Below are 15586 nucleotides of genomic sequence, written 5' to 3' on the forward strand. Positions count from 1 at the left end.
CTCCTTGGCCCCTCTGCCTGATTTCGCAGGATACTAAAAACACGCAGGGAAGGCAGGAGGGCCAAGGTCACAGTGTGGACGCACATGGGCTCTGGAGTCAGACTTGTAGGGTCACATCCTGGCTCTCCTGCTCATTCCACTCTCTAAGCTTGGGCAGGTCACTTGGCTTTTCCATGCGTTGGTTTCCTCATCTGCAAAATGTGGGTGATGATAGCATCTACCTCACAGGGGCAAAATAGAGATTCAAAGACAAGTGTCTTTGATATTGAAAGCCACATCCTGACCTCTTCTGGGCTGGCAAATGAGTTTTAGCTCATGTGCCAAATTAACAGATTGGAAGAAGGCGCCTGTGGCACCGAGTTGACAAGTATTTGAAGTTTCATGAGAAAAAGTGACTGATGGATGTGAGATGTCTGCCCTGCACTCTGCTGCTGTCTGCCTGCAGGCCTCTGTCGCCAGCTCAAAGACCAAACTGCAAGTGGACCCACAGGACGTGCACTGGGGACACACAGTAACCCAATTGGTTGGGTTCTTTCTACATTTTCTTATTGATATGACCACTAATTCTGAGAGAGACATACCATTGTCTAACAATAAAACGTCCACTTTAAAATTAACATAGGTTGCATAGAAGTGTTTTTCGTACATCAAATGTTATTAGGTACCTCTTCAGTTATTTTCTACAAAGGCTACTTATTTAAACATTTCAGTAACCTTAGCAGTAAGTCAGATTTTCTGAAAGAAAAGGGAAAAGAAAGAAGGAAGAGGAGGGAGGGGAAGAGGAGGGAGGAAGGGAAAGAAAAGGAGAAGGAAGAGGAGGAGGAGGAGGAGGAGGTGAGCAGCAGCAGTATGGGCACCCCAGATACCAGGGGAGGATCTTGGTCAGCTGTTGGCCGAGACTCAGTGCATCCTCCCAACTTTGGAAGTTCTCAGAAACAATGAGTGGGTCCAGCACAAACTGACCCTCCCCAGGTGTTTGCTCCAGCCCAAGCAAAAGACAAATGCACTGTCACAATCAGATCAATAGCCTTTTGAAGCATATTGGAGCGACAGGCCCAAGTGGGCCCTTTCAGGAGATGATGGACCCAGTCTCTCCTCCTGTACTGGGGCTACTTTCTGCGAGCAATTCCCGCTGGGTCTCGCCATCATCTTGGTACTCATCTAGCCATCTGCCATGGAAAAAAGAAGATAATTAATATGAGAGAGCATTGAAAGAAGGCTCATTAGTTAGAAAGGAAAAAATATATATATGGAAAGAATTTAAAGAGGCCTTTAGAGAGATCGGCATTTTAAAAAAGGATTTAAGATTTTAAGCCACACCAGATTATTTAGCAGTCCAGTTTCGGCAAGCCTTTTTCCTTCACTCAAGTTGCAAGGTCATATTGGCTCACTGCAAAATTTTGGCTTTTAGAAAAGTCCTCTGGTAACATCACAAACATTCTAACATAGTCAAAATTTCTCACTTGGAGTTTCCTTAGTGGTAGCTGTTATTTCTCTCCTGCCATGTGACTGACAGGTATACACAGTGGCTAAACCCTCAGACTCTAGGACAGCACTCTTCAAGAGAAGTAGAATACAAACCGCATATGGAAAGAAGTAAAAAGAAGGTAAATTTAATATTCTGAATTTTCATACATTCCAAAGATGATTATTTCAACATGTAATCAGTATAAAAATTATATCACGTTCTTTTTTTATTCTACATTCTTGAAATCTGGAATATATCTTATACCTACATTGGAAGAGCCACAGTTCAGTAGACATATGTGGCTTGTGGCTCCCATGTGAAACAGTACAGTTACAGAGTCAAATATATTTTGATCTGAATCCTGACTCCAATTACTAATATATTCGGGCAAGGAAATTGTCTTTGAAATATAAAGATCACAGAGTCTACCTGTAGGCTTGCTGTGGGGATCAAATGAGTATCTGTGTGCAGTTCTGGCTTTACCACGAAGCCTATTCCTTGGAAAGCATTCAGTAAATGCTGGTGATGGGTATTCTTCTGATTTTTCTCTACGGCAATACAACAGATGGGTGTGGAAATCTTAGAGGCTCCCACAACACAAAATATAACCCCCCTATATCTTGCTTATTTTGAAACTCCACAAATAAAGTTATAAATCACTTCCTTCTCAGAGACCTTTTCTTTTCCCATAATTAGGAGGGGACTTGCATTTAAGTAGCTGATAATCTATGCTGGGGCAGACAGTAAAACTTACGTCATCTAAACACTCCAAACGCTCCAGAAAGTAGAACTTTCTGACAAAACAGTTTTATAGCAAACTTGGTATCTTGTGCAGGGAATTCTTCAGTAGAAGATAATTCACAAAATCATAGTTATATCATAAAAACAACAGATTGATAGATACTAAATTAAAACTTTCCAGAGGGCCGAGGAACCAAGAGCCCCTCCCTGCTCTCTGACTAACCGGTCTGAGGTGTGCACGCCATTAATCTCATTAGGTCATAGTTTTCTCATCTGTCAAACCATAAGACTAAATGCTATCTATGGTTTCTTCCACTTCTGATGGAATAGCAAGAAAACATTTTTATTACTTATTTAACCCTGGGTCCTCAGAGAGAAAAGGCAAGGAAAACAGTTTATATTGCTGTACTTAAGTTAATATAACAGTGCAATGATATGCCTGTGTGCATATCATTCCATATGATAGTATAATACAATAAAACATCTTAAATATTTTCATCTGCATCATTTTGTTTCTATAAATCCAATTTCTAAGGTTTGCAATTATTCTAAAATGTAGAAATAAGTCACCTCCATCTTGATTTCTACTCCTTTGCATTGCCAGTAAAATTAATCTTGGCTTGGAAGAGAATGTTACCATTATCACCTGCCCTGGATGCCTTTTGACTTTGCTAAATGTGGCACATTTAGAAAAATAATAATCTTATATTTACTACTTACATGATTTCATTGGTACCATCACATTTAGAGCAATAAACTATACTGTAAAATATTAAACACAGCTTCATATGATACCAAATATGTAGATGTGATATAAAACCAAATGTTGTATATATACTGGCCAATATGGTAGTCAGTAACCATCTGTGTCTATTCAGCACTTGAATTGTAGCTAGTACAACCAAGCAACTGAATTTTTATTTGATTCAATTTTAATTAATTTAAATTTAATTAGCCATATGTGACTGGTGGCTACCATATTGGACTGTGCAGATACAATATTTAAAAAGTAAAACTTAGTCAATTATTGAGAGTTCTAAATACTAGACACATGATCTAGAAACAAAGGTGTGTTTTCTCCCTTCATTTGCACGTGTAGTATCATGTCTAAAAATTTCTTTAAAATTGCTTCTATGACAATAACATTTACCATCATGGAGCCTCTAATAATTACAGGACACTTTTGTAGGTACTTTATATACATTGTCTGAAATCCTCAAACAACCCTGCAAAATAGGTGTCATGACTGCCATTTTACATAAGAATAAACTGAAGCTCCCAGAGCTAGTAAGTAATGCAGTTGTAATCCAAATCTGGTGCTAAAAAACTTCAATCTTTGCCCCTTTTATTCCCTATTCACTAAGATTTCTTGCAAAAATAAAAATACAAGGTCTCTTCCTAGAGCTTGAATTTCATAAAATGGCAATAGCTACTACTACATGCACTTTAAATGAATGTGCATTGAGAAAAGAAACAAACAGATGATCAGAGAAGTGCTACACATTTTGTTCATACAAAATGCAACTCCTTATTAAGTTTCAAAGGAATGACTATTTCCTAGAATTAAAACTATAGTAAGGTAAAATCCAGTCAGTCAACCAATGTGCTTCTCTGCATGTCTGAAGAGTGTCCCTCACTTTAGGGAATAGTGGTGCCGAGCCACCTGCTAAACTCAGAGCATACTCAGCTCTCCAGCTTCATGTAGCATTACATCCCTCCTCCCCTAATTGAGCATCAAGTGGAAGTTCTTTGAAGACAGGGACTCCATTTTTTTATCTCTAAATCTCTAGGATTTGGTGTAGTGCCTGACACCTAGCAGGCATGCAATATTTTTGCATAAATAAATGGATGGATAAATTAATATATACAATGCATGAGTTCTCTAGATTCAAGGAACATGCACTCACATAGATATAGCACCTTGACACCAGATCTTCACAGCATATATAAGCCTCTCTCATGGCCCTCATGTCGTTAACATTTCTCATGTTCCCATGTGGGGACCATAGGTCCTTGCCAACAGAACCTGGATTGCCTTATTGCTGGATCTCCATTATCTACCCCACTTCTCGATATGGTGGGTGCTCAATTACTACTTGCATAATGACTGATCAAATGGATCAACATATTCTGTAGATTGATTAATAATGGAGGGAAGTTAACTACACAATTTCTCTGTTCAGTGCATTTTGTTTTAAGGTGTATTTGATATTCTACTTATTATAACTCTATAAAGTAGGTAGAGAATATTTAATTATTCTCATAAAACTTTGAAAACTGAGAATCAGAAGTTTGAGTGATTCACCTATGACCACATGGCCAAGGAATTACAGTTACCCTTGCCACTTAAGTCTCCTATTATATTACAGCTACGCCACATTAGTACAAGGCATTAGAGTTCACAGTTCACATATATAACATAATTTGAGTTTAAATGATTCAAATGAACTAGGGGAAACAGGTATTATTGCCATCTTCCATATGAGGACATTGAACCTCAGAGAAGTGAAGAGTGGTACCCAAGTTCACAGTACTAGCAGGGAGCTTAGCACGTTTTTTAGAAACAGAAAGAAGAACCTATTTTCCAAGTCCTAATCCAATTTCTTTCCATTTCAGCATACTTTTTTCAGAAGAGAAAAATGTTAGAGATTACAAAAGAAGAGAGAATTACTAATGCTGACAAAGGACAGCTTCTTGAGGAGAGAAGACCTTCAGCTGTGGTTTTCAGGGAGGGAATGATATTGTCCAACAGCTGGGATGAGGCATGCTGGAGGACACAGGTGGAATAAATTGGACAAAGAGAGCATAATTTTGCATAATAATGCATTAACAGCATACCTGTTGCATGGAAACAGCACCTCTTCATTGCTGTCTTCATCTTCAGACTTAACAACAATGCTCCCAAGAAACCATCCATTACCTGTGTCAGTTGACAAAAGAGATTTATTTAACTCTTTAGCATAAAAATACCAGCATTATGATTTTATTCATAGGTCCTCCAAATGTTCCTTTTTAAGTACACATGTCAGGATACGAAAATATGCACATGCAAATTATGCCAGTAGAGAAATGAAAATGTGAGTGAGCAACCTAATTACTCAGAGTACTAGAAGCAGAGGAAAAGAGAAGATAGGGACCCAAACTCTCTATAAAATTTTAAAAAATTATTTAAAAGCACATGAGCCAAGAATAAAGAGAGAAGTAAATTCATATAAATGCATTTCAGTTATGTTAAGCCATAGAAGATTTATAAGTTTAAATAGTAATGGAAAGTCACAATCAATCATCATTCTTAATAGTGAAAATTTAGAAGTTATCATTGATTACTGTACTTGTCAATACAATTAAAGAAAGAAAAAATGAAAGTAACGAAAGAAGGGAGAGAGAGAATGAGGGAAGAAGGGAGAAAGGAGAGGAGAGAAAGAAGAAAGGAAAAGGAAAACTGATAAGTATAGAAAAAAGAAACAGAACTGTCATTATTCACAGAAGATATGACTTAACTTAAAACTCAAAGAAATCACAGAATATAGAATTAAGAGTGATGAGAAAAATTGTTAGAAATATAATTAATATGTAAAAATCCAGTGTATTTCTATTAACCAGAGAGGAAAGGTTAAAAAACATAATTTAATGAAAGTCACAATGTTGAATTGCTATAAAAATTTAAGAAATTTAAGAATTTGGGAGTAAATTTAAAACCAGATGTAGTATAATTTATAGAAAAATGTAGGAAATGACAGCAAAAAAAGCCATAAATAAACGGAGAACTATCCCATATTGGTAAGTAGGAAGATATCATAAAGATGTCAGTTCCTCATAAACTAATTTAAAACCTCAGTGTGAGTAAACCAAATTCACCATAGTGTTTTACATGAAAATCCAGAAGCTGGTAATAAAATTCATGTGGATGATAAAGGCCCAAGAACATCACAAGCACTTCTGATCTTCAGTAAGGGAGGGGAATCATCCTATCAGTTATCAACGTTTATTGTAAATCTATACCAATCAAGGCAATGTGGAATTGGGGCTGGCATAGATAAATTGACTATGGGACAGAAAAAGAATTCAGAATTAACCTTTCCCATTCACACAAACTTGATATAGGCAGCTCTGCTCTGCACATTAGTGTGCAACCATAATAAGAACTGCAAGCTGAAACTATGCAAGCCTTCTTAATAATCAACAGGGAAAACTTATGACTGTTTGATGATCTTTAAACATTTTTTCAAAACATCAAAAAAAATCTTTACTGTGAACCTAAAATTGCTACAAAAATGTAAAGTAGCAACACTAATATTTAATGCACTATAATTTAAAACATTGGAAACCCTGAAAATTAAAATGTTTTATTTTTTTCTAAGAAAAAACTTAGGAATTGTTTGGTGCTTGCCTTCTTTTTCTCATCATATAATTTATAATACAGAGGAAGCATCTTTTGCATCTTAGCAAATTATTAAACTCCTAAATTTGGATCACCTTACAATATTTTTTTTCTTTGTGTTTTCAACGTCATAAAATATATCAGAATTCCTTTAAGGGAAGTTTTTATCAACACCTTCGTCCTTTTTGTCACCACCACCTTCCTCGTCCATGGGCATCAATTCCCCTCATTAATTTCCTCTTACTGCGAATCTAAAGTCTCTCAAATGGTGGCAATGTCAACACTTTCATAGTGGTAAATTTTGTATATAACTCCATTTATGTTAGATTTGGACTTCACTTCCAGCATTGCCACTTTTCATTTCTTTGATGCACTTTCATCTTTCAATTATATATTGTTATAAACTGTCACACGGATTCATTATTGGTAAACAAGGAAGCAACACAACTATACACTTTGCTGTCTAGGCATATACTGATAACAAATGCACCATGACCCAGTACCAACAGACAGACATTGGAAGAAGTGATGTGACTGGTTGCCGATGAGAATGTGCATCTGTTATCCACATAGTGATTTGCAGACTAAAAAGCTAGCAGCAAAGTTTGTACTTATGTGATTGCAGTTACTAGAGCATGGTGGCTGAAATTTGAACTATGCTGTTTGGGGACTTGTGTTAAGTAAAACATTGCAACTGAAATGTGTGTATATTGATTGTATGCAAAACAATGACTCCTTGTATAAAATAAAGATGACTTTGTAGAGCTCTCAAGTGAAGATGAAGTACTCAATACACAGTGGTAATACAATTGGTGATCCATATGGAAAAGAATGTAAGTTGATTCCATCCTCATATCATACATAGAAATCAATTACAGATGGAGTAAAATTTTAAATTTTAACAACAAGACTTAAAATATATGTATGTGGATGTATAAACTTGTAGTCATTAATATCAGGGACACATTCTGAGAAAGGCATCATTAGGCGGTTTCATTATTGTGCAAACTTTGTGAGCACTTACACAAACCTAGATGGTATCGCCTACTACACACCTGGGTGATATGGCATAGCCTATCCTCCTAGGCTATAACCTGTTCAGCATGTTACTGTACTAAATACTGTAGGCAACCGTCACACAATGGTAAGTATACGTGTATCTAAACACAGAAAAGGTAATGTGTTTCGCTACAATATTGCAACGGCAGTGATGTTACTAGGTAATAGGAATTTTTCAACTCCAATCTTATGGGACTACCATCACATATGTGGTCCACGTTAACCGAAACATGGTTATACAGCACATGATTGTGCACACATATACATAAAAATATCCATTTGGAATACTCTAGTGGTAGAGAAGACTTTCTTAAATAAGACACAAAATATGCAGATAATTTAAAAATTACACTAAACTCTTAAACTACTTTAAAATTAAGAATTTCAGTCATCAAAATATAACAATAACTAGAGAAGACATGGTGCCAGTCACTGCTAATTGCTCTCCTTTGCTTGGCATTTCTGCAATGCGAGAGATCCACATCTCCCAGATGTCTCCGCAGCCACAGATGCACTATGTGACTAGGTTCTCAGGAATGAAATGTGGCCAGAAGTCATATGCGCAGCTGCCATCTCCCATACTCAAAAGACACTGTTGCAGGGGACTTTCCCTCTTTTCCATGTGCTGTAACCAGCTCTGACCACACAGAGGAGAGGAGACTTAGGTGATGGAAGAATAGCAAGGTGGCAGGACCTGGTCCCTGATGGCTGGCTGGGAATGGCTATCTCTTTGGGGCTGTTACCTGTGTGTGGAATACGCTGCTATCTTTTAAAAATCTTTTTTGTAAATCACTTTTTATTAGAAGACCTTTGCCTTTACCCGGAATATTATGGACAAGAACATATATTTCCACAGCTAAAGAAATTCAGTTAAGGATAAGAAAAAGAAGAAAGAATGCTCACTGTTCTTAGAAATCAGGGTAATGCAAATTAGGGCCAAAGAGAATACTATTTTATACCAACTTACGTAAAATAAAGGCAAAAATTAAGTGTACCAGGTGTTGGCGAGTATATGACGCAATAGAAATTCTTATATACTGTAGATAAGAGAAAAACTTAGTAGAATCACTTTTGAAAAAAGTAGTTTATCTTAGAGAGCCAGATTTGATCATATCCTTTGACCTACCTAGCAACTGACTTCCATGGATTTACCTTAGAACCTGAGGTTTCTTAGCCTCAGTTCTGCTGACATTTGGGGCCTGATAATTCTTTGTTGTGGGACTGTCTTGTGTGTGGTAAAATGCTTAGCAGCATCTCAGGCCTCTACCCACTAGGTGCTGGTAATAACACCTACCAGCTGTGACAACCAAAACAGTCTCCAGACATTGTCAAATGTCCCTAGGGGGCAAATTTGCTCCCAGTTGAGAACCACCCTCCTAGAAGAACTCTTGCTTCTGTGCATTAGAAAGTTTCTTTCAGACTGGGCACGGTGGCTCATGCCTGAAATCCCAGAACTTTTAGAGGCCAAGGCGAGTAGATCACCTGAGGTCAGGAGTTTGAGACCAGCCTGGCCAACACGGTGAAACCCCGTCTCTACTAAAAATACAAAAAATTAGCTGGGCATGGTGGCATGAGCCTGTAGTCCAAGTCACTCGAGAGGCTGAGGCAGGAGCATTGCTTGAACCCAGGAGATGGAGGTTGCAGTAAGCCGAGATCACACCACTGTACTCCAGCCTGGGCAACAGAGTGAGATTCCATCTCAAAAAAATGAAAAAAAAGAATGTTTATTTCAGCTTGTTTGTAACAGTCAAACTGCAAACAACACAACTATGTATTAACAAGAGATGGACAGATTAATTATGTGTTATGCAATAGAATATTACACAGTGGTGAAAATCAACTATTGCACTACACATGAAAGTGGATAGATCTTGGAAACAACGTTGAGTCAAAAAAATCGTGTCTCAAAAGATGGCATATGGCACATCACAACTTTTAGAGGGCACAGAAACTATCAGTATTTTCAAGTATCCCCACATGATTAGTAAAGCCTTTCTTTAAAGCACAGGTTTTTAAAATCATGAAAAAATTTAAAAATCAGGATGGATACTTTGTGGAAGAGGTGAACACAGGTAGAACCACCGGTGTGGGTAATGTTCAGGCTTATGTTAGATAGTGGGTTATCAGACTCCAAATAATACACAGTTTGAAAAGAAAAGATGGGAAAGAATATAACCTAGATACTGTATTATGGCATATTTTTATTTTAGTGGAAAGAGTATTCAGAATGTAGGAAGGAGAGTTTCATTAAAGAACTTTAAAATCATGTTAACTTTAAAATTACTTTTAACTTGCCTTAACTGAGTTCCTTAACTGAATTTCAAATACCCTAATCCCACCAGTCAGAGAAGCCCATCTAAATGTCCAAATATCCAGCCAAAACCTGGCCCTCACCCCCAGCCTACCTACCACATTTTCTTCTTCTCCTGTGAAGGTTTTTATGTTCTTCCAGGTCCCTTTGCCAAATGGACAATAGCACTGTGAATGTTATTTTCAAATATTTATCATACTCCATTCTAACTTAATGTAAGTATTTCATATGTGTTTGTCACCATAGGCCCTGCCTGTGAGCACAGACACCCCATGCATCTCACTGACATTTGCATCCAGCCGGGGACTGGCATCCTGCAGTCCCTCAACAAAGAACCCTGGGGATGCAGTCTGAGGACCTCTGGAATCAGGACCCCTGGAGGTGCTTGTGTTGCAAGCGATAAACAGAAAAGCACATATACTTCTGATTACTTGGTACCCACTCAGGCAGAATCTCTGGGGTGGGCCCAGGGGTCTATTTTATTTAAGATACTCAGATAATTCCTAAATGTTCTGCAGCTCTACAAATTTGCTACAAATTTGAGTCTTTACTGAAGCTTTCTATGTATTCCGTTTGTGGTTAGATAACCCTAGACATAACAGTATTTGGGTTAAAAGAATAATACTGTATGTGGCTTCTTCTTAAAAATGGAAAGAAAAAAAATAACTTGAGAATCTCACTATTGTCCTTCCCATACCTGCATGTTTTTTGTTAATGAATGTTTCCTTCAAAAAAAAAATCAGTATTTTGGAAGTTTGTTGCTCCCTCCATCAAAGCCATTTCTGTATGAGTAAATTAGCCATGCAAACATGTTTAAAATCACAATGTCCCTTTCCTTCTTCCTTCTGTCATTTTTATTCTTTGTATCAAACAACCTTGGTTATAATATCATCCCCATCAAATGTCCAGCCTACCTCTTCAAATAAATGCCTAATTCTCCTTCCTCTGCCTGCAATAGTGATTGCCCTGATGTTGTGGTGGCAGTTTTCTCTACAGCAATGTCCTACAGTGACTCCACCTATAGTGATACCACTCCATAGTGACAACGCTCCACAGTGACACTGCTACAGTGACACCACCCTACAGTGACACCACCTACAGTGACACCACCCTGCACTGACACCACCTACAGTGATACCACTCTGTAGTGACAATGCTCCACAGTGACACACTCCACAGGGACACCACCCTACAGTGACACCACCTATAGTGACATTGATCCACAGAGACAACACTCCACAGTGACACCACCTATAGTGATATCACTCTGTAGTGACACCACCCTACAGTGACACCCCTCTATGGTGACAATGCTGCTCCACAGTGACACTGCACTACAGCAACACCACCCTACAGTGACACCCCTCGACGGTGACAGTACTGCTCCACAGTGACACTGCACTACAGCGACACCACCTACAGTGATACCACTCGACAGTGACAACACTCCACAGTGACACCGCTCTACAGTGATACTACCCTACAGTGACACCACTCTGCAGTGACACAACTCTATAATGACACCCCTCTGCAGTGATCCTGCTCTATGGTGACACTGCTCTACAATGACACCACTCTACAGTGACACAGTCTACAGTGACACTGCTCTACAGTGCCATGGCTGTGCACTGATGCCATTCTGCAGTGAAGCCACTCTATGGTGACACTCTTCTACAGTAACGTCACTCTACAGTGACATCACTCTACAGCAACACTGTTCTATAGCAGCACTGCTCTACAGTCACATCAATCTACAGTGACACTGCTCTACAGTGACAACATTCCACAGTGACATCACTGTACAGTAACATTGCTCTACACTGGCACTGCTATACAGTGACACTGCTCCACAGTGACACCACCTTACAGAAACGCCACTCTACAGTGACACCGCTCCACAGTGACACCACCTTACAGAAACGCCACTCTACAGTGACACCGCTCCACAGGGACACCACCTTACAGAAACGCCACTCTACAGTGACACCGCTCCACAGTGACACCACCTTACAGAAACGCCACTCTCAGTGACACCGCTCCACAGTGAGAGCACTCTGCAGTGATACCAGCCTACGGACACTGCTTTAACAGTGACACAGCTCTACAGCAACACTACTCTACAGTGACAGTGCTCTCCAGTGACAATGTTCCACAGTGACATTGCTCTGCAGTAACATCACTCTACAGTGACACAGCTCTACAGTGACACCAGTCTACAGTGACACTGCTCTACAGTGACAATGTTCTACAGTGGCATCACTCTGCAGTAACATCACTCTACAGTGGCACTGCTCTACAGTGACACCACCTTACAGAAACACCACTCTACAGTGACACCACTCTGCAGTGACACCATGTATAGAAGGAAGCATATTATGTCGTTCCTTCCTCTATTCGATTTCTTACTTCTGCCTTCTCCTATAATTTCCTCTATACGATCCTGAACTCATTGAACTATGTGTCTATTTTCTTTCTTTTCACGGCTACCTCACCTTTTCTGCTTCTGCTCCATTTGGTTTCTGCCACTATGGCCACTTTAAGGTCTTCCCATTCATATTAAAGAGTTTTACTGAAAATCATTTCACTGATTTAAATATGTTCATTCATGAATGGTCACTAATTAAACTATACTGTCAGGCACAATACTAGACACTAGGAAAATAAAGATAAATATTACATAATTCTAGCCTTTAAAAAACTCAAAATCTAGCAGAAAGAAAAAACGAATATGGAAATCAATGTGATCAATGGTTTCAGTACTATGATATAAGTTATAATATAGAGTTACATTTTAGCAGTAGAACTGAAGTTTGAATTTAATAGTGCTAAGGGAGCCAGTAGGAAAGATACGAATGGAGTGGAATTGACAGGGCTTGGTTGATAGCTGTGCCTGGGGAGAAGACACGGAGGGAAAGGTTGGATCAGGGATGGTGCTCAAGTGACTGGTTTGCTGAAAAGTGTGGGATAAGGGACCCAGAGAAACACAGGGACAGACACGACAGACATGCAACTGTGAAGAATGCCTAGGAGCTCTAGGGATCACACACACGCACGCACGCACACACGTACGCACACACTAAAGCTTTTGTCTTTCTAGGAAATGTCCTGCGTAATATAATCGTGTGCTTGTATAAGTCATGTAATAAACTCAACCTGACAAAACTTCATAAATTTACATTAAATATATTTAACGTAAATGTATATAATTTAATGTTCAGTCAATAAATGGTCACTATATAATTTAATTACTGACCATTTATAACCTTACATTATATTTAATGTAAATATACCTAATATAAATATATATCATAAATTTACATTAAATATTTATAAAAATATATTGAATGTAAGTTTATGACATAAATATATATTATATAAATATATTATAATTATAATATACAAATATAATTATAATATAATGTAAATTATATAAATATAACTTCATATGTTTACATTAACTATAATATAAAATAGGATTATTTTCTTATCTGAATTTTATATGACCTGTACATTTTTCTGTTCTTTCAACCTACTTTTTATACAATTTTTCATAAATTTGCAAAATAAACTTCTTACCATAAACTAAATCTTACCTGGACCTGTCCCATCATGACTAATCAGAACTTTCTTCAATTTTCCGAGAGATACGGCCTTAATGGAAAAAATATCAACCTGCACAATAAAGAAATAAACTCAGTGACCATTAGGATATTTCCTTTCTCTAGAAAAAAAATAGTATTACTATTGATACTATATTGTTACAATACTATATAATATTCTTACTACTACTATAAAAATTACCGCTATTTTATGTGCAAAGTTCTACACTATGCTTTGTGAGAGACACAAAAACATGTAGAATATAATTCTTGCTCTCCTAAATCACAGAGTCTAGTAAAAAAGATTTTTAGAATGTAATTAGGAGATTTATTTTAAATCTACTATTACCAATAATAACAGCTCATAATCCATACTATATGAGTAAGTGCCAAACTCTCCCAGTATTTTTGACATATTAACTCATTGAATCTTCAGAACAGCCCATGAGGTCAGTACTACTCACCTCCTCATTTCACAGTTGAAGAGACCGAGGCACCTAGAGTTAAGCTACTTGTCCCAGGTCAATACCTAGTGGGTAAGGAGCCAAGTCTCAGACCCAGGAGGCTATCATCAGAATTGGTGCTTTCCACATTGTTCTATTTCTTAGTATCTTTTACTTTTAAATAAACTACATATTGAAATATACGTATGTTTTAAAATAAACTATGAAATAGATACAGGTGTACAAATTACAAATGCACACTCAGCAAACACATCCATGTAACAGTGCCTTAGCAGCACCCAAGACCCCGACATGCCTCTCTCAGTCACCGTCTCCCCAAACAATATCCCTTATCCTGACGTTTAGCACTTTTAATTGGTTTTGCCTTGTTTGGGACCATATATCAACAGAATCCTACAGTGCGTTCTTGCTCCACCTGGCTTGTGTCACTCAGCGTGAGATTCAACTGTGCCATTTTGCTCAGCAGCATCTTGTTCATTTTCATTACTGAATATTACTCCAAATTATTCATCCACTCTACTATTTACAGACAAACATTATTCCTAGAATAGTGCTGCTCGGAACATTCCTATACGTGTCTTTTCATGATATCTGCATATATTTCTGTTGGGAAACAGCTGGGTTATGGGGGTGTGTGTGTGTGTATAGTAAGTCTCGCTTTTTAAAAATGTTTATACTAATATGCACTCCGTATGTGAAGCATATGAGAGTTCAAAGTGCTCCACGGGTGAATCAATATTTATTGTTATTCTTTTTAAGTTTAACCATCTGATCATGCACAGTAACACTTCACTGTGGTTTTCATGGACTCTTCCTGATTATTAATAAGGCTGGGGAGGCTTTTTATGTTTGTTGGTGATTTGGATACCCTGATTTGCAGAGCACATATTCAAGTGTCATGCCCATGTTTTAAATGGGGTTTTCAGTCTTTTTCTTGTTGCTCTGTGGTTTTTTAATACACAGTCCGCAAACAAGTCTTTTGTCGGTATGTTTCTACAGGATCTTCTCCCACCGTGTGCCTTCCCTTTTTACTCTCTTAATGGTATCTTGAGGAACAGAAATCTTTAATACTAAAATAGTATAATTTATCTTTTTCCCCTTTATGCTTTATGATTTGTCTTTAAAGTTTTAGTTTATAACTGTCTACTCATGTTCATAGCGACATCATTCACAATAGCTAAAAGGCAGAAGCAACCCACGTGTCCATGGTGGAGTGAATGGATAAACAAAACAGGAAATGTTTTCAAACATTATTCAGCCTTTCAAAGGAAAGATGCCCTGTCACATGCTACAACATGCATGAACAACACAATAAAATACTACTCAGCCTTGCAAAGGAAATAAATCCTGTCACATGCTACAACATGCATGAAATTTGAGGATATTATGCTAAGTGAAGTTAGTCACAAAAAGAAAATACTGTATGATTCCACTTATATGAGGTACCTAGAGTAGTCAACTCATAGAGACATAAAGTAGAATGGTGGTTGCCAAGGGCTGGAGGACGGAAGAATAGAGAGTTGTTTAATGAATACTGAGTTTCAGTTTCGCAAAATGAAAAGA

General features: G+C 37.8%; 1 protein-coding gene across 1 annotated transcript in view; it reads right to left on the minus strand.

Annotated features, from left to right (window-relative positions):
• Positions 1-1069: 1069 nt before the first annotated feature.
• The window catches only part of RP1 (RP1 axonemal microtubule associated), a 273274-nt gene continuing 258757 nt past the window's right edge, over positions 1070-15586 (minus strand). The window contains exons 27-29 of the mRNA XM_050802339.1: positions 13554-13632; positions 5048-5129; positions 1070-1169 (exon numbers count right to left, since the gene is read on the minus strand). Of these exons, the coding sequence (XP_050658296.1) occupies positions 1070-1169; positions 5048-5129; positions 13554-13632 (261 nt within the window). The remainder of the gene's footprint in view (positions 1170-5047; positions 5130-13553; positions 13633-15586) is intronic.

The sequence above is a fragment of the Macaca thibetana genome, chromosome 8 (assembly GCF_024542745.1).
Source record: "Macaca thibetana thibetana isolate TM-01 chromosome 8, ASM2454274v1, whole genome shotgun sequence".
Taxonomy (NCBI): Eukaryota; Metazoa; Chordata; class Mammalia; order Primates; family Cercopithecidae; genus Macaca; species Macaca thibetana.